The sequence below is a fragment of the Lepidochelys olivacea genome (genome assembly GCF_965140295.1).
Source record: "Lepidochelys olivacea isolate rLepOli2 genome assembly, chromosome: 4".
NCBI classification, from domain to species: domain Eukaryota; kingdom Metazoa; phylum Chordata; order Testudines; family Cheloniidae; genus Lepidochelys; species Lepidochelys olivacea.
This window is the reverse complement of record NC_140414.1, coordinates 47504609-47523222: the sequence shown is the minus strand read 5'-3', so window position 1 is coordinate 47523222 and position 18614 is coordinate 47504609. Positions and strand designations below refer to the sequence as shown.

The 18614-nt window shown below is 42.3% G+C and overlaps 1 protein-coding gene across 2 annotated transcripts in view; it reads right to left on the bottom strand.

Moving 5' to 3' along the window:
- The window catches only part of AFG2A (AFG2 AAA ATPase homolog A), a 328486-nt gene that overhangs the window by 57111 nt on the left and 252761 nt on the right, over positions 1 to 18614 (bottom strand). The window contains exon 15 of one of the 2 annotated variants that reach the window (XM_084625931.1): positions 10568 to 10732. In XM_084625931.1, the coding sequence (XP_084482057.1) occupies positions 10568 to 10732 (165 nt within the window). Of the gene's footprint in view, positions 1 to 10567; positions 10733 to 18614 lie in introns of those variants that run through there. The other variant, XR_014711280.1, reaches the window with a different exon arrangement.

Below are 18614 nucleotides of genomic sequence, written 5' to 3'. Positions count from 1 at the left end.
CTGAGGGTTTTTTTGTTTGAATAGAAAAGACATTCCCCCAATCAGGAATGAACCGGGATTGTCTACTGTAAACGCACAACAGCAAAAATACCTAATGTTGCAAGTGCTACAACAATTATGAACTTAATCTTCCAAAAGTATCTCACATGGTAATATGGAGGGAAGAGAAGTAATTGGACTTCTTGATAATCTTGCTGGAGCTAGTATCCTGGTGTGCAAATCTTTCGAGATATTTGTGATGCATTAAATTCTGTGATATCCAAGCACTTGTGTTGGTTCTGCTAAGCAGGGGGTTACAGGTCCTATCAGCCCACTTCCCACAGCACATCCCCTTCTTCTAGCCAGGTAAAGGGAAACCTCCTGAACCAGGAAGTACCCAGGCTCTATTTGGAAGTGGAGGCCACATGGTCAGCAAGGAGATGCCCAGAAGCTGAAAGAGCATCCAGGTGGCAAGCAGGGAACTTGAGATAAGTTGAATTCAGAGCTGAATCCCCAAGAACTGTACAATGAGCTGTGTGTGGAATAGGCAGTCACTGCTGGATGGTACAACTGAGTACAGGTCTGCATGGGACCTATGGGGGAGCAGCAATGGCTGGGCAGTGAGCCAGTGCAGAGGGGCTCCAATGAGAGACACTAAGCCTTGCCTGGAAACATGACAGCACCCTATTTGCTTGGAACGGAGACTGACCTGGAGAGGACACCTCTGGCACTAGCCCTGAGAAGGTCTGACTCTCGAGTGGACTGCCCCAGTGGACAAAACCAGAACAACTAATCCTCACTTGGAACTGAAACTGTTTAAGCTGCAATCGTTCCCTTCCTGCCAGCCCTGGTAAAATACCCTTTCACTTAGCCATGTGTCCGAGTGGTTATTGCAACCCACAAGGGCTAGTGCTTACAAGGACTACCTGCTAACGAACTTACAGTGCTTGCCTCCAAGTTGTGGTACACCTGGCACACTATTGGCACCTTAGGGGTTTCATGTGCTGAGCAGCCCCACTAATTACACGTCTTCTACACATGCAGGGTTCTCGTGAGAACAGTGGAAAACAATGGTTTCATGAGAAGTCCTGTGAAACTAGTTACTTTCTTAAAAAAACCCCACAAATCTCTACAGTGATTCACCTCATTTATTCTGAACACATTGTGAAAACATTTTGAATGCCAGCTCTTTCCTCATCTTCTATCCACCTGTGCCAAACACACATCCTCAGAGCTGATAAAAGTGAGTACGAAGGTGATGATCCCACTTCACCTTTGTTGGATGGGAGTCCTAGTTTTTCCCCCTCACCCACCCAAGCATTTTCAATTCACAATGATTGAAACAAACAATTTTGATGCACCACTCCACAAAAAACTTAAGGAGGTACGTTTGAGGGGATGGGCACTTTAATGTTGCCGCTTGTTGGTCTCACGCGGCTCAACCTTAAAAATATTTATTGCTCAATAATACTTTATGTTGAGCAAAATGTACCTTCTGCAAATACTACGCCTGCCAGAAGAGTCAACTCTGAGTAATTCTGGTCATGGACAAACTAGATATTTCCCACAAAGTACATTCTCCTACCATACACTTAGTCTGAGATAGAAACATTGGCCATGATATCTGAAAAGTTCAAATTTAGGTCCCAGTCTTGTGAGGAGCTGAACATCTGTGAGGTGCTGAGCATCTTCAATTCCCACGGACTTTAATGGGAGTTTTGGGGATTCAGCATCTTGAAAAACTGGGTCCTTAAAGGCAAAACAACATGTGCTCATGTTTGAAAATGAGAATCAGATGCTAGGATGATTGTTGAAGCAAGATTTTCACAATAGGTGGCAATAATAATCAAAACGAACAATGCAGCATTTTTTTCTCATATCTTGTGTTGTGTTGCATGATATAAAATGATATAAACTTGTGTTGCATGATATAAAATGGGAGAGAGCAATCACATTTCTTGTGCCCCATTCACATTTCTTCCCTGACAGTTCCCTTTGTCTCCTTCAGCCAATCCCAATATTGTGCCTTTCTTAGGCCAACATTCATGCTTGATTCAGTCTCCAGGTTAATGTTAGCCAAACATCCCTCACTGTCCTTTAATGAAAGCTTTTGAAAATCCTACTGCATGAAGAACTGCAAGTATAAACACCACACCTGTTCTCATTTGCTCGAAATCATTTTGTTCTTTATCCCAACCTCTCATACCTTTAGAATGTATGGTCTTTAGGGAAGGAACTCTTATTTAAACACTGACATCATGTAGGGAATTCATGATGTAATATACAATCACTTTTTATTAGCATGGTGGCTTCTTTAATATTACTAGTAGTGAAATGAAGTTTTTATAAGTTCAGATTTTAAATACTAGCAAACTAGCCCCTGCATTTTGGAATGAGCACTCTAAGATAAAGAGCTTTGTATTACAGCTAGTGTGCTGCTGCAAAGATCCTTTTCTGGCACCAAACAGGCTTTCATTTGAGCCAGAGTGAAACTTGGTTGGCATTTTGTTTCGCATTCTCTATGTTCCTTCTGTGAGTTATTGCAAAGTGAGAAAGATACATTTACATCAACTCTTCTACTTCGACTAAGGATAAATGAAAGATTTATGGGTCCCTCTCATTACTGTTATTTCCTGTAAGCATGGAAACCGATATACTATAAATATGCCAGATGTTGCTCTCACACCACAAACTGCCTTCCATAAATTTTAAAATAGACAATCCCAGAGCTAATTTTTCATAAACATATTTGTCCTAAGGAGATATTGGTACTATCCAAAGTGTTTCAATTTTTATGATTTCTAACCAGATCTAAATTCAAAAACACTCCATATACTACTTAAATTGCCACTCACAATCTCCTTCCTTGCTGTTGCCTTTTGGATTTTAATCACAACATTCTTTTGAGTCAGCGGCGCAGGTAGTGAATGGGAGCCCTCTTGCCCTTCTGTTTTTCCCTTTTTTTTATTCAGCTAAATTCTTGAATTAAATATTTCAACAGTGAAAATTACATTTCCTGTCCCCACTCCTCCCTATTCAGAGCTCAAATTCCCTATTTAGTTTGTGAAGGAAGGTGATAAAAAACTAAATAAAAAAAAGATTGTAAGTCAAACCTACTACAAAGATCAAAATTTGTATTTAAAAAGGCAGGTGTCCCTCTTCCTCTGTGCCAAGACATGTTCCAGCTACAACCTCTCTTCTTTTCTGATTCAGACAATATATAATTTCAACATTAGAGAACAAGCAATTTGCTCAGATATTGTCCATATGATTTCGTTTTTACTTGCACAAGAAAGTGCTCTGGGGCTTTTGATGGTTTGTATTTGTGATTATAACAGAGAACAGAAAATGACTGAGAAAACCTAATTTTGACCCCTATAAGACAAGGATAGTGTGACTGAGCTTTTATTAAGGCAGGTATTTTATAATTCAAGGCTGCTATATTAAAGGACTGCTCCATTGCAGGAAATTTATGGGGTCCAAGGAGTGAGATTTAAGGAACTTGCATTAGCTGGCAAATATTTTAAAAAATACTTATTTGTTGTGATTTTCAGTGAGTCAATCTGTTTATTTACAGGAAGCGGTTAGAAACAGATCACATAGGCTACTCAAACTTGTCCCTAGAACTTCTTAGTACTAGATATTACAGTGAAAAGCACCTGGAAAAAAATGAAGGTTAGATAGCTAACATAATAGTCATGTAAAATATTATTTTTCTTTTTTAAAAAAATAAATGTAGAATAAACTTCTCCAGAAGTTCTGGGGTCCAGAAGGTAAGCCTAAAATTTCTGTTTGCAGGTATCATATTAACATAGAAGCACCCAATAATGATTTCAGTTTTATAAAGACAAGCTCTTTTGTAACTAGATATGCTGTCCCATTTGTACTAATTAAAGGGCAGGAACACTAAAAATAACTTTGTAAAGAATTAGTTATGCCAAGGTCTTTGTTGTTGTTATTTTTAATCTTAATAATAACATATGCTTACTTACTATATCTTTCTCAACCCTTCCCCTACCGCTACCCCTTGTTTGGAGAGTCCAGCAGCCATTCTGGTCAACCTTGCTTTAGTGTCCTTACCAAGTTTTTTTTTTTTTTTTGGTGGATTTGGTCTCTCAAGACCATGAGAATGTCTTAAGAATCTGCCTGACGACACTATCACTGCTTAGCATTTTAAAATATCAACATTTCATCCCACCGTTGCCACCACGAGACCCCTACAATAAGTAAGAGTTTGCGTGATCTGAAGTGTACAAAATCAAGGTAGAAGAGTTCTGATACATGAAATGCCTGTATTTAACCTTTGCAATATCAATCAACAACATTACATATTTGGATAATAGGAGTATATGAGGAAAGGGAGTGGGGGTATAGCATGGACCTCAATTTTCATTTGATACAGTGAGAGGAGCTCCCCCCCATCTCTTAACTCCCGGATACTCTACAAAGAAGAACCCTCAATGGGAGGAAAATGGCATGTCGCTAACACCACTGCTATCTCTTCTTTGGTCGCTGCAGGAGACAATAGCTCGCCTGTATAACATCCAGGAGTCTGAGGACTTTGACAGCACTGCCCATGATTTCTCCCATGCTTTCAACATGGTGGCACACTCTGATTGTACATAGCATGCAGCCATGATGTCACCCATCAGAGAGAGAGAGTGAGTTTGCAGAATCTTCAACACAGTTCCTTGGCTGAGGCCAAAATAGGAAGTTACAGCATCACAGCCTGAGAGTCCATGGACAGCTAACAGTCCTGATACAGTGTTCCAGTGTTGCTCTGCAGCAGCATGGATATCTATTACAGCTCTCTTGGATTGTGGGTTTCTGTTAGGCTCTGTTTGAGGAAATTGTGCAAGAGTAAGATAAATATATCAGCATCATCTGATAATACTAATATTCCCACCTGTCTTTTGCAGCCATTATCATTTGTTGTATAAGATGTTGTCGGCTTTGTAACGTGAGATGAATATATATCTTTCCCTGTTCATCACCTTACCTCCTTGGTGTATTTTCAGATGGGGTGTTGTCTCTGTCTGTGATGACTAGCTTGTGCTTTAGTGTGTGTCACTGGTGAAACATCTCATCTTGAATGAATCAATTATGTCAATCAAATGTTTCTTATTTTCTGTAAATGTCAAGGCAACTGTGTATTTGTATTCAACTGATGTACTCTGCTTGCTTCTGAAGCTCTGCTAGATCTTGTGACACTCCTCCTACTGAAGACTTTGTATCTGTCAAAGATATATACAAGGTATACATCATTTGGGGCTAGCTTGTATTCAATGTAGACTCAAACTGGTCACAAAGTCCTTGATGATTCCACTTGCTGGCCTGCGTACTGCCCAAAGAACTGCGGAACCATCAATGATTGTGCAGGTGACTTCTTGTGAAATATGTTTAGTTGACATCTCTGTCTGCAGCTGCTTCTATCGCTTAGATTTATCCTTGGCAATCCTCATGTCATCAGAGTCAGTAAACATTGACACAGGTACAGGAACCAACTCATGTGACAAAATATTCTTGCTCTCAACCTCTTGTGAAATTGCTTGTTAGCCTATCATTCTTGAATAGATAAGGTTAGTGTCAAATACCTTTGTTGGCCTAACCTGTCTGTGCTTTTTTTTACCACTGCGTTTCTGCTATCCTTCGTATTGTGTCATAGAACCCTGTGGGCCAGCTACATTCAAATTCTTGCATTTGGCAAATTCCAATTGTAACTGCGTTATCTACACTGACTGATGATGGTGTCACTCTGTCAAGGACAATGTTTAGTACTGCGTCTGGGTGTTTTTACAACTGACACCCTTTATTATTGTTCTTGGGTGCTCAATGGGGTCTCATGGATCGATGCACATATCTCACTTCTTCCTAATGGCTTCCCTGTCCCTTGCACCTGCAGCAATGCTTGACTTCATTTCTCTGGTAGATCTCTTGAATTTGTGCCTCTTTGGTGTTATTTAGGTTTGCAATGTCTTCCACCAGCCAGCTGCATATGTGGAGGCTAGGAGCTCAAGTCCTGAGAGTCTCTGGTTTCAGTATGATTCCAATGATGTCACAATAACCATGAGCATACCTCGGTTTCAATGTACCTGTCACTCCATACACCACCATTCTATATTCCTGGTGCATGAAGAAAACAGCTGACTGTGTGTGAAGTTTTCATTACAAAATAACTGAAATTCAATGAAAGTGATTTCACTGTCACCTGGTGTGTAAATCAGGAGGGAAATGGTAATAAGTGCTCATATTTCAAAATGCTCAACAGTGAAAAGGTGTCATCAAAAAAACTGTAGTGTACAGTTGCATCTGAAGAAGTGGTTCCTTATCCACGAAAGTTTATGCCCAAATAAATCTGGTAGTCTTTAAGGTGCCACCGGACTCCTCATTGTTTTTGTGAATACAAACTAACATGGCTACTCCTCTGATACAAGGCATCATCAGGCAGTTTCTTTGACTTTAGGCTCTTGAAATTCAGAATTTACAAAAAAACCCACCACTGTATGGACACTAAAACAAGCCACTGCCAAAAACTTGCAAACTACCATACTGAGAGAGAGGAGGATGAAGGTAGCAATAGAGCAGAGTCACACAGCTTCCTTTTAGTGGTTCTGCTATGTCAGAAGGCAGCAGCTCTGAGGATTGTCAGCAGAACTTCCTAGAAGGGATCTGGAAACAGGGGAAGGGACTGACTGCTTTCAAGAAATATGAAGCATTTTAGAGAGACTGTAATCCAGCCTAAAAGCAGGGGCAAGATAGACATCTGGTTAAGCCAGACCTGGCATGGCTGCAGACAGACCTACCATGTGAATAGCTTGGTCCTGGCAACTGCAGGGAAAATTTGCCAGCAATTCTTAGAAAAAGGGAAATGCCTTTAAGGGGGAGGGGGTCTATAGCCAGAGAAGTCTGTTTGGGGAGGGAGGGCACACACTTCAGCAAAGATTTGGGTCCTGGCTCCTAGAAGGCTTTATTCTTCCTCACTCCATCACTTGGCACAGGAGGCGAATCCAATCACAGTATTCAAACATTTGTCAAAACAACTTCATGTCACTCACACTTTAAGCCATTCAAATGATCCTTTAAGTTTACTTTAGGCATTTTAGGAGCCATAAGCATATATGCTGAACATACATCAGCATCTGTGTAACTAGACAAGGGCCTGAGACGTTAAGATTAGATCTGAAACCAAACCTCTCCAGAGTTTGGGGGTGTTCAGTTATAGGGGTTTGTTTGGTCCAATATCTGTTGTGTAATATAGACTGACACATGACAAACTCTCAGTTAAATAATATGAACTTTTTGATTTTAGCATTACACTTATAAGGGAAGGAGGGGACTTCACAATTTACTTGTAACTCTTCCTCTCATTATTTATGTCGGTTCTTCTCACAAATGAAATGCTGAAAAATAAGTACAGTAAAATTTCAGTTATCCTAATTCCCTTTATCAGAAACTCCTAATTATCCAAATGCACGTTGTGTCCCCGATGCAGCCCCATATGAGTTAATCAGCCACCAATACAATGTCAATTACTTTCTTAGTGCCTGTTAGCACTAATCAACAGTTTTGAATTTGTATAGCAGTTCTGAGCGGTTACCTCCAGCTACTGAGACCTAGCAGCATCCTGTTTCAGATGCAAGAGCAGTTTGGCAGGAAAATGTCAAAAGAAAACAATCTGTGTTGGATCTAAAACAGAAACTACAGATTCTCAAGGTCCTAGAAAGGGGAGAAAAAGTTGTTGATGTAGTGCACCACTGCAACATTGGTAACTCCACCATCTGTGATAGCTGGAAGGCAAGGGACAAGCTGCAGAGATTTGCTGCAGCCGTTGGCACAATGATGACAAGTGACAGACTGTGATGAATCATTTTCATAAAAAAGATAAATAATTCAGAATTAAATTATGTCCACTGTGATAATACAATTTTGATATTTTAATAGACTCAATAAAGTTGTTTATTTACTCTGTAATAAAGTACATAGTATTAAGCAAACATCTGCATTGCTCCCTTCATTTCCCGTATTTCTGTATCAGTGAAAATGTAGCTCAAAATAGCACTTCCGTTTATCTGCATGCCTGGTTATCCAAAAGTTTCAGATGTCCCCCAGACCATTCGGATAAATGGGAGAGTATGTACATTATTTAGCAGACTATCTTGATACATCATTTATGTATATGTTCTTTAGATAATGACAAGGAGTAATGAGTTTCCACTCTGTGCACTAACCATGGCACAAGGAGGATGTAACAACAAATATGTTCATTAAGAGAAAGGAAACACGCACACCCAGCAGATGAACAGAGATACTTCTGAGGGTCATAAGTGATGATAGGAAAACATACAAATATCTGATCTGAAAAAATGCCATGCACGGAGGCTAGATGAATGCTATTATTACTCACTGTGCTATTTTTACTTAGATTAATCTGTATTACTCACTATCTATTCAGCTCATTTTGCAATAGTTCAACACATCTCTACAAGAAGCTCCCTATTTATACAGCATCTTATAGACACAAAACCAAGTGTGTTTCCTATTTCTTTGGTATACAAAAGGGTAGAACAGTGGATATGGGAACTTGCCATTCAACAGCGGAAATTATTTGTAAAGCTGGAAACTGGAGACACCAGGAAGAAAAGGCCTTAATGAAACAGTGCACTGTCAGTGCCAACCATCAGACATTTTACATACACTTCCAAAGAACACTCACTTTAGAAGTTCTCTTTGTGCTGGTTTTCTCTGTCACTATTACTATACTTCATTGAACAATAAAAAATAAAAATATTAACACCATCATAAATAAGATTACAATATATGCTATCCCAAGAACAGTTTTTTGAGCAGATGCAATCAATGACAAGTTAGGTTATTTTGATTTTGACTCTGCACAAAGCCACAGTCAAGGGGCAGATGCTTCTCTGTGAGCATCAGTTAAATTACAGGAAGTCACCACTTGTGCGTTAGCTGAGTCAAGTTCAATAGAATCCCCCAAATATCCTGAATTTCTGGTATCATGCACAGCAGTTGCACTCTGGGGAGAGGATACTTTTCAAAAATTTTATTTTATCTTCTCAGAGGCTTATAACTTGGCCAAATTTGGGTGAATTTTCACAACAGATGGCAAGAGGCACATCCCTGATACCAGGCATCATGCCAAATTTCCAGTCCTTGTTCCAAAGCATGGAGGAGCTAGCGCTTCTCAACATAATGATTGCAAGAGGTTTTTTTTTAAAAATGTGGGAAACAACACGTTTTTCCTATCTTCATTCTGCGGCAGACAGCCAACATGCAAAATTTCAGCCTAAATGGTTTAAGACTGGCAAGTTGAAAAGCAACTGAAAACAGGTTCTTACAATAGAAAGTTTTAGACAACCTTAACTACAGGCAGCTCCTACCACCTCCATCTACAATAACTGTCCTAGTAGAATCTAAGTATAGGCAATGCACGTAACATGCCAATAGTTAAGCATGCCCAACATTTTCCATTATAAGACCCTTTTTCAGTTCTTCTGCAACAAATACAACACAGGTCCTATACACCAGAGCCTCATTCACGACACAGCCTTTATTAATTTTTAGAACATTGTCCATCCTGTACACTGAATGAAGCAGGGGTCCTGTGGAAAAAATAGTAAGTGATTACATAATTAAAACCCAGGTCATGTTGCATATGCACAAGGGGACCAAATGAAGGTGGCCTGGGCAGCCTTAATTCTGGCATTTCCTAATTTTTGAGTGTTTGACTTTGCAACCATAATAACATTCTTTTAACAGTTTTTTTTTTTTTAACATTTAATTTAACTAAATAAAATGAGGAAAGGATCACAGGTTCTACAGAGAAACTGAATTAACTAGTAAGCAAGGACTACATGGTTGCCATTAAAATGCCAATATTTATCAGCAACTACCACACAACAGTATCTGAACTATGAGTTTTCCCCCTATTATTAGAATAGGAAAGAACTGTGGTAACTGTGTAACATCTGCAGACAAAAGCTGACCTTTTCATAGGGAATTCTGTAAGCTGGAAAATAGAACTACCTTGCTCTCTCCCACAGAGAAACCTATAAAGGGGTGCTGGGGAAGAAATTGTCTGAAACTAACTCCTCATAGAGATTCCCCCACAATATTCCATGGCTGTCTCCCTCCACACCCATCAAACATTAAAGATGCCCATAGATCTGTGGGAGGCCAGAGCCAATCATTCAGAGGACCTGTGCCTTCACACTAAGTTTGCACCCATCCCCACAACCCAAATTTCCTGTTAGCATGATTCCAATACAGCCATCTTCCCAGGGACCATCCATCCATCCCATCCCCATGACCATGGCTTTGTTTGGAACCACTGGTGCAGTGGGAACTTCATGGTAAAGATAACAGCCTAAGACTGTACTATTTTTTCTGGGCAATCTCCAAGGAACCTGACAAATAAGGAAAGAATATTGTATTCTCAAGTAGGTATATATATATTTGCCTTTAGAATTCCCCTCACTCAAGTAAGTTGATGGTATTTGTGTTAGATTTTTCAGAAGGATAGTTCTGCGTTTTCACTCCCCAGCCACCAGCAGAGTACAGAACGTTTTACCTCTGCTCCTGAATATTTCTGCGTCTGTAAGACGAGCTCCTCTAAGCAGACTTCATCACTGACTGGCATGGAGCGAAACTGAAGTTTAAAGATTTCTCTTCGAGTTTTGGTATCTGGCAAAGGCACATAGATGATGCTGTCAATTCGTCCAGGTCTCATCAAAGCCTATAAGGAAAACATCACACAAAACCAGTTAACAAAAACGAAGCAACTCAATAATAAAAATCACACATGGAGGATTTTTCCCTCTGATTATACTAACAGTTAGGCCATCAATATATAGCATTATGCTTGTATATTAGGATTTTTCAGTAAATGAAGAGAAACCAATGCTATTTCTCAGATTCCAATAGAGCCATGTATTGAAACCAAAGTATAACTGACATTTTCCTAAAAATAATCTAAGACTTGTTTCAAGGAGTGTTGGAACCTGACAGATGGATAAATGGCTATTCTTGCCACAAGTTATGATCTTCAATTAAAACTACAGTAATAAAGTTAGAAAATATAAATGTTACACATCCTTGTTATTTTGCACTGATCTAACGTCTTGTCAGTCTTTAGAACAGAAAGAAAGGTAATCCTTTTAACCCCCTCTTTTTTTTTTAAAGACAGAAAAGGTAATGGTAGGCAGCAACCAATGACATTCAGTTTCAATAACGAAAAACATGAAGTTTCACGAACTCTGTAGCTTAATAATTCTGATCATCAGTATAGTCCGATCTCAGTGGAACAGTTTTTTCTTCTCCTGTGCCACAGGACACAAATTAAACAAACGAAGAGAGCTACAATCTAAGTCCCCAATCTGGCAAAGTCTTGGCCCTGGTCTACACTATAAGTTTAGGTCGAATTTAGCAGCGTTAGATTGATTTAACCCTGCACCCGTCCACACAATGAAGCCATTTTTGTCGACTTAATGGGCTCTTAAAATCGATTTCTGTACTCCTCCCCGACGAGGGGATTAGCGCTGAAATCAACATCGCCGGGTCAAATTTGGGGTAGTGTGGATTCAATTCAATGGTATTGGCCTCCAGAAGCTATCCCACAGTGCTCCATTGTGACCGCTCTGGACAGCACTCTTAACTCGGATGCACTAGCCAGGTAGACAGGAAAAGCTCTGCGAACTTCTGAATTTCATTTCCTGTTTGGCCAGTGTGGCAAGCTGATCAGCACAGGTGACCGTGCAGATCTCATCAGCAGAGGTGACCATGCAGTCCCAGAATTGCAAAAGAGCTCCAGCAAGGACTGAACGGGAGGTACTGGATCTGATCGCTGTATGGGGAGATGAATCCGTGCTATCAGAACTCCATTCCAAAAGATGAAATGCCAAAATATTTGAAAAAATCTCCAAGGGCATGAAGGACAGAGACTATCACAGGGACCCGCAGCAGTGAAACTTAGGAACTTAGGCAAGCCTACTAAAAAACCCAAGAGGCAAACGCCCGCTCAGGGTCAGAGCCCCAGACATGCCGCTTCTACGTTGAGCTGCATGCAATTTTAGGGGATGCTCTTACAACTACTCCACCCCGTCTGTGGACACCTGCAAGGGGAGAGTCTCACACAACAGGGATGAGGATTTTGGGGACGAGGAAGATGATGAGGAGGGGGAGGTTGAAGACAGTGCACACAGGGCAAGCGGAGAAACCGTTCTCCCCGACAGCCACGAACTGTTTATTACCCTGGAGCCAATACCCTCCCAAGGTGGGCTCCTGGACCTTGAAGGCGGAGAAGGAACCTCTGGTGAGTGTACCTTTGTAAATATAATACATGGTTTAAAAGCAAGCGTGTTTAATGATTAATTTGCCCTGAAGACTTGGGATGCATTCGCGGCCAGTACAGCTACTGGAAAAGTCTGTTAACGTGTCTGGGGATGGGGCAGAAATCCTCCGGGGACATCTCAATGAAGCTGTCCTGGAGGTACTCCCAAAGCCTTTGCAAAAGGTTTCTGGGGAGGGCAGCCTTATTGTGTCCGCCATGGTAGGACACTTTACCACGGCACGCCGGTAGCATGTAGTCTGGAATCATTGTATAAGAAAGAATGGCAGCATGTGGTTCCGGTATTTGCTGGCATTCAAGCAACATCTGTTCTTTATCTCTCTGTGTTATCCTCAGGAGAGTGATATAATTCATAGTCACCTGGTTGAAATACGGGAATTTTATTAAGGGGACATTCAAAGGTGGACGTTCCTGCTGGGCTGTTTGCCTGTGGCTGAAAAGAAATCATCTCCGCTGTTAGCCCCGCAGTGGTGGGAGGGGTGAAGCGATCATCCCAGAGAATTGTGTGTGTGTGTGTGGGGGGGGGTGAGTTGGATTTGTGCTGCACGTTAACCCGAAAACATCAGCCCCTCCTTTTAAATGGCCAATGTGTCTTTTTCAGTTTCACTCTCCCTTTTTTGACTTCCGCAGCTGCAAATGTTTCAACACTGCCACTAGCATCTCCATCCCAGAGGCTAGCGCAGATAAGAAGGCGAAAAAAGAGCACTCACAATGAAATGTTTTCTGAGCTCATGCAGTCCACCCAAACTGAAAGAGCCCAGCAGAATGCGTGGAGGCAGACAATGGCAGAGTCCAGGAAAGCACAAAATGAACGCGAGGACAGGAGGGACGTGCAATAGGACAGGTGGCGGGATCAAGAGGAAAGGTGGCGGCAGCATATGAGAGGAGGCAAGATGCAACGCTGAGGCTACTGGAGGATCAAACTAATATGCTCCGGCATATGGTTGAGGTGCAGAAAAGGCACAGACCATCACTGCAGCCCCTGTGTAACCAACCATCCTCCTCCCCAAGTTCCACAGTCTCCTCACCCAGATGCCCAAAAAGCGGGGGGGGGGAGGGGAGGAGCTCCAGGCACCCAACCACTCCACTACAGAGGATTGCCCAAGCAACAGAAGGCTGGCATTCAGTAAGTTTTGAAGTGCAGTGTTGCCTTGTTTGTGTGACAAATTAATAAAGAATGCAGGAATTTGAAACAACAATGACTTTATTGCCTCTGCAAGTGGTGATCGAAGGGGGGAGGGGAGGGCAGTTGGCTTACAGGGAAGTAGAGTGAACCAAGGGGGCGGGTTTTCATCAAGGAGAAACAAACAGAACTGTCACACCGTAGCCTGGCCAGCCATGAAACTGGTTTCCAAAGCTTCTCTGATGCACAGCGCAACCTGCTGTGCTCTTCTAACCGCCCTGATGTTTGGCTGCACATAATCAGCGGCCAGGTGATTTGCCTCAACCTCCCACCCCGCCATTAACATCTCCCCCTTACTTTCACAGACATTGTGGAGCGCACAGCAAGCAGTAACAATGGGAATATTGGTTTTGCTGAGGTCTAGCCAAGTCAGTAAACTGCACCAGCGAGCTTTTAAAAGTCCAAATGCACATTCTACCACCATTCTGCACTTACTCAGCCTATAGTTGAATAGCTCCTGACTACTGTCCAGGGTGCCTGCATATGGCTTCATGAGCCCTGGCATTAAGGGGTAGGCTGGGGCCCCAAAGATAACTATAGGTATTTCAACATCCCCAACGGTTATTTTCTGGTCTGGAAAGGAAGTCCCTTGCTGCAGCTGTTCATACAGACCAGAGTTCCTGAAGATGCACGCGTCATGTACCTTTTTCAGACATCCCACATTGATGTTGGTGAAACGTCCCTTGTGATCCACCAGTGCTTGCAGCACCATTGAAAAGTACCCCTTTCGGTTTATGTACTGGCTCAGCCTTGGTGGTCCAGTCCCAAGATAGGGATATGGGTTCCGTCTATCACCCCACCAGTTAGGGAATCCCATTGCAGCAAAGCCATCCACTATGACCTACACATTTTTTAGAGCCACTACCCTTGATAGCAGCAGCTCAATGATTGCTTTGGCTACTTGAATCACAGCAGCCCCCACAGTAGATTTTCACACTCCAAAATTGATTCCTGACTGACCGGTAGCTGTCTGGCATTGCAAGCTTCCAGAGGGCTATCGCCACTCACTTGTGAACTGTGAGGGCTGTTCTCATCTTGGTATTCTTGCGCTTCAGGGCAGGGGAAAACAAGTCACAAAGTTCCATGAAAGTACCCTTACGTATGCGGAAGTTTCACAGCCACTGGGAATCATCCCAGACCTGCAACACTATCTTGTCCCACCAGTCTGCGCTTGTTTCCTGGGCCCAGAATCGGAGTTCCATGGCATGAGCCTGCCCCATTGCCACCAGGATGGCCAAATTGCCAGGGCCCGTGCTTTGAGAGAAGTCTGTGTCCATGTCCTCATCACTCTCGTCACCGTGCTGTCATCGCCTCCTTGCCTGCTTTTGCAGGTTCTGGTTCTGCATATACTGCACGATAATACGCAAGGTGTTTACAATGCTCATAACTGCCGTGGTGATCTGAGTGGGCTCCAAGTTTGCCATGGTGTGGTGTCTGCAGGAGAGCAGAGTTGCAGGGGAAGCAGTGGTTGGATGACCAGTTTTGCAGACCTACTGCACAGGTCGCTGCCAGGACACAACAGCTGAGCGGGCTGCACGCTTGCCGTGGTACGGCGAGACAAGATCAGCCGAGCAGAGTTGCAGTGGAAGAGGCACTGCGAGACCACCAGGAGAGCAGAGTGCCAGCAGAAGTGGTGGATGATGACAGTCATATAGAGGACCTGCGAGGTGGACTCATAGCATCAGGAGAGCAGAGTGGCAGCGGAAGCAGTGGATGACAATGATAGGTTGCAAAAAGAACCTTAGAGACTAACCAATTTATTTGAACATGAGCTTTCGTGAGCTACAGCTCACTTCATCGGATGCATACCGTGGAAACTGCAGCAGACTTTATATATACACAGAGAATATGAAACAATACCTCTTCCCACCCCACTGTCCTGCTGGTAATAGCTTATCTAAAGTGATCATCAGGTGGGCCATTTCCAGCACAAATCTAGGTTTTCTCACCCTCCACCCCCCCACACAAATTCACTCTCCTGCTGGTGATAGCCCATCCAAAGTGACAACTCTTTACACAATGTGCATGATAAACAAGTTGGGCTATTTCCTGCACAAATCCAGGTTCTCACACATCCCCCCCACCCCCATACACACACAAACTCACTCTCCTGCTGGTAATAGCTCATCCAAACTGACCACTCTCCCAGTTTAAATCCAAGTTAAACCAGAACATCTGGGGGGGGGGGTAGGAAAAAACAAGAGGAAACAGGCTACCTTGCATAATGACTTAGCCACTCCCAGTCTCTATTTAAGCCTAAAGTAATAGTATCCAATTTGCAAATGAATTCCAATTCAGCAGTTTCTCGCTGGAGTCTGGATTTGAAGTTTTTTTGTTGTAATATCGCAACTTTCATGTCTGTAATCGCGTGACCAGAGAGATTGAAGTGTTCTCCGACTGGTTTTTGAATGTTATAATTCTTGATGTCTGATTTGTGTCCATTTATTCTTTTACGTAGAGACTGTCCAGTTTGACCAATGTACATGGCAGAGGGGCATTGCTGGCACATGATGGCATATATCACATTGGTGGATGTGCAGGTGAACGAGCCTCTGATAGTGTGGCTGATGTTATTAGGCCCTGTGATGGTGTCCCCTGAATAGATATGTGGACACAGTTGGCAACGGGCTTTGTTGCAAGGATAAGTTCCTGGGTTAGTGGTTCTGTTGTGTGGTATGTGGTTGTTGGTGAGTATTTGCTTCAGGTTGCGGGGCTGTCTGTAGGCAAGGACTGGCCTGTCTCCCAAGATTTGTGAGAGTGTTGGGTCATCCTTTAGGATAGGTTGTAGATCCTTAATAATGCGTTGGAGGGGTTTTAGTTGGGGGCTGAAGGTGATGGCTAGTGGCGTTCTGTTATTTTCTTTGTTAGGCCTGTCCTGTAGTAGGTAACTTCTGGGAACTCTTCTGGCTCTATCAATCTGTTTCTTTACTTCTGCAGGTGGGTATTGTAGTTGTAAGAAAGCTTGACAGAGATCTTGTAGGTGTTTGTCTCTGTCTGAGGGGTTGGAGCAAATGCGGTTATATCGCAGAGCTTGGCTGTAGACGATGGATCGTGTGGTGTGGTCAGGGTGAAAGCTGGAGGCATGCAGGTAGGAATAGCGGTCAGTAGGTTTCCGGTATAGGGTGGTGTTTATGTGACCATTGTTTATTAGCACTGTAGTGTCCAGGAAGTGGATCTCTTGTGTGGACTGGACCAGGCTGAGGTTGGTGGTGGGATGGAAATTGTTGAAATCATGGTGGAATTCCTCAAGGGCTTCTTTTCCATGGGTCCAGATGATGAAGATGTCATCAATATAGCGCAAGTAGAGTAGGGGCTTTAGGGGACGAGAGCTGAGGAAGCGTTGTTCTAAATCAGCCATAAAAATGTTGGCATACTGTGGGGCCATGCAGGTACCCATAGCAGTGCCGCTGATCTGAAGGTATACATTGTCCCCAAATGTGAAATAGTTATGGGTAAGGACAAAGTCACAAAGTTCAGCCACCAGGTTAGCCGTGACATTATCGGGGATAGTGTTCTTGACGGCTTGTAGTCCATCTTTGTGTGGAATGTTGGTGTAGAGGGCTTCTACATCCATAGTGGCCAGGATGGTGTTATCAGGAAGATCACCGATGGATTGAAGTTTGCAGTCCTACTTCACCGTCTGCTGAAAGCAGCATGGCGCCTGCACAGAAAAAAGGCGTGAAACGATTGTCTGCCGTTGCTTTCTGATGACATGTACCCAAAACTACCCGCAACAATGTTTTTGCCCCATCAGGCATTGGGAACTTAACCCAGAATTCCAATGGGCGGCGGAGACTGCGGGAACTGTGGGATAGCTACCTACAGTGCAATGCTCTGAAAGTTGACGCTAGCCTCGATACTGTGGATGCATTCTGCCGACTTAATGAGCTTAGTGCATGAATGTGGGGACACACACAATCGACTGTATAAAATTGCTTTCTAAAAAATCGACTTCTATAAACATGACCTAATTTCATAGTATAGACATACCCTTAATACACATGTATAACTTTCTGCACTGTAAGTAGTCACTTTGGCTTCAGTACGACTACTCCCAGTATGTATGTTAAGTATTTGCTCAAGTCTTTCCAAGAGGAAAACTTAAAGTAGAGCAGTGAAATAAAAACTAAAGCTATGTCAGCAGCACTAAAAGTGCATCAAAGATAAAATACAAACAAAACAGAAAAAGAAAATAAAACCTACTCCATTGTGAACCAGAATGAATGTATACCTCAATTCATAACTTGAAAATAATAATAGTAAATGCCCCCTTTAAGAACTCCATTATTTTTGTCCCCAAGATGGAACCGTCATTGAATTCTATATGTAAAATTGCTAAGCTGAATTATTGGACCAATTCGGAGGTCTTTTACTCAGGCAAAATTCCCATGGAGGGTGATGGGAATTTTGTCTGAGTAAGGACTTAAGGGCTAATTCCTAAGTAAACATAAATATTTATAAGGAGTCAGTTGCCTAATTTGTGAGATCAAAGGGAGTCATTTTGATATTTTTGAACAAGTCTAGAAATGGTTTAATATTGTTAATGTTTTATTTGCTGATAGAGCATCTGAGAGATATATACATGCTGAATGCACATAAATAATATTTAAATACACTTTAAACTGGACAATGTTTATAAGATCCAGCCTATAACCTGAATTCTTTTTATGTTACAGTTCTCCCTTGGGCAGGGTAGTTTGAGTTCCAGCTGACTTGAGATATTGCATAGTTGTCCTGGGCTGTCAGCCAATAAGTCTTTTCCCAGCCTGATCATGTCAGTGAAAGTCATGCTGAAAAAATAGTAGGAAAGAGCCTTCCTTCCTACACAGCGTTGATCAAGTTAACACCCTTCCTAAAGTTGCTTTAAAAAGACTGTTGTGGTGCTTTGGGGTGGAAAAATGTATCCTGAATGTTAAGAGATGTCCTGTTATTTTTAAAACTAAAACACGACAATTCTCAACTAGAGAAGCTGCACTATATACAATGAATTCCAACTAGCTACCCATAGCAGCACTGGTGTGTTTATTTAGGAACTTGACACACTAAAGAGACGATGCAACAAGTTTGTAATTCAATGTCAACATCATG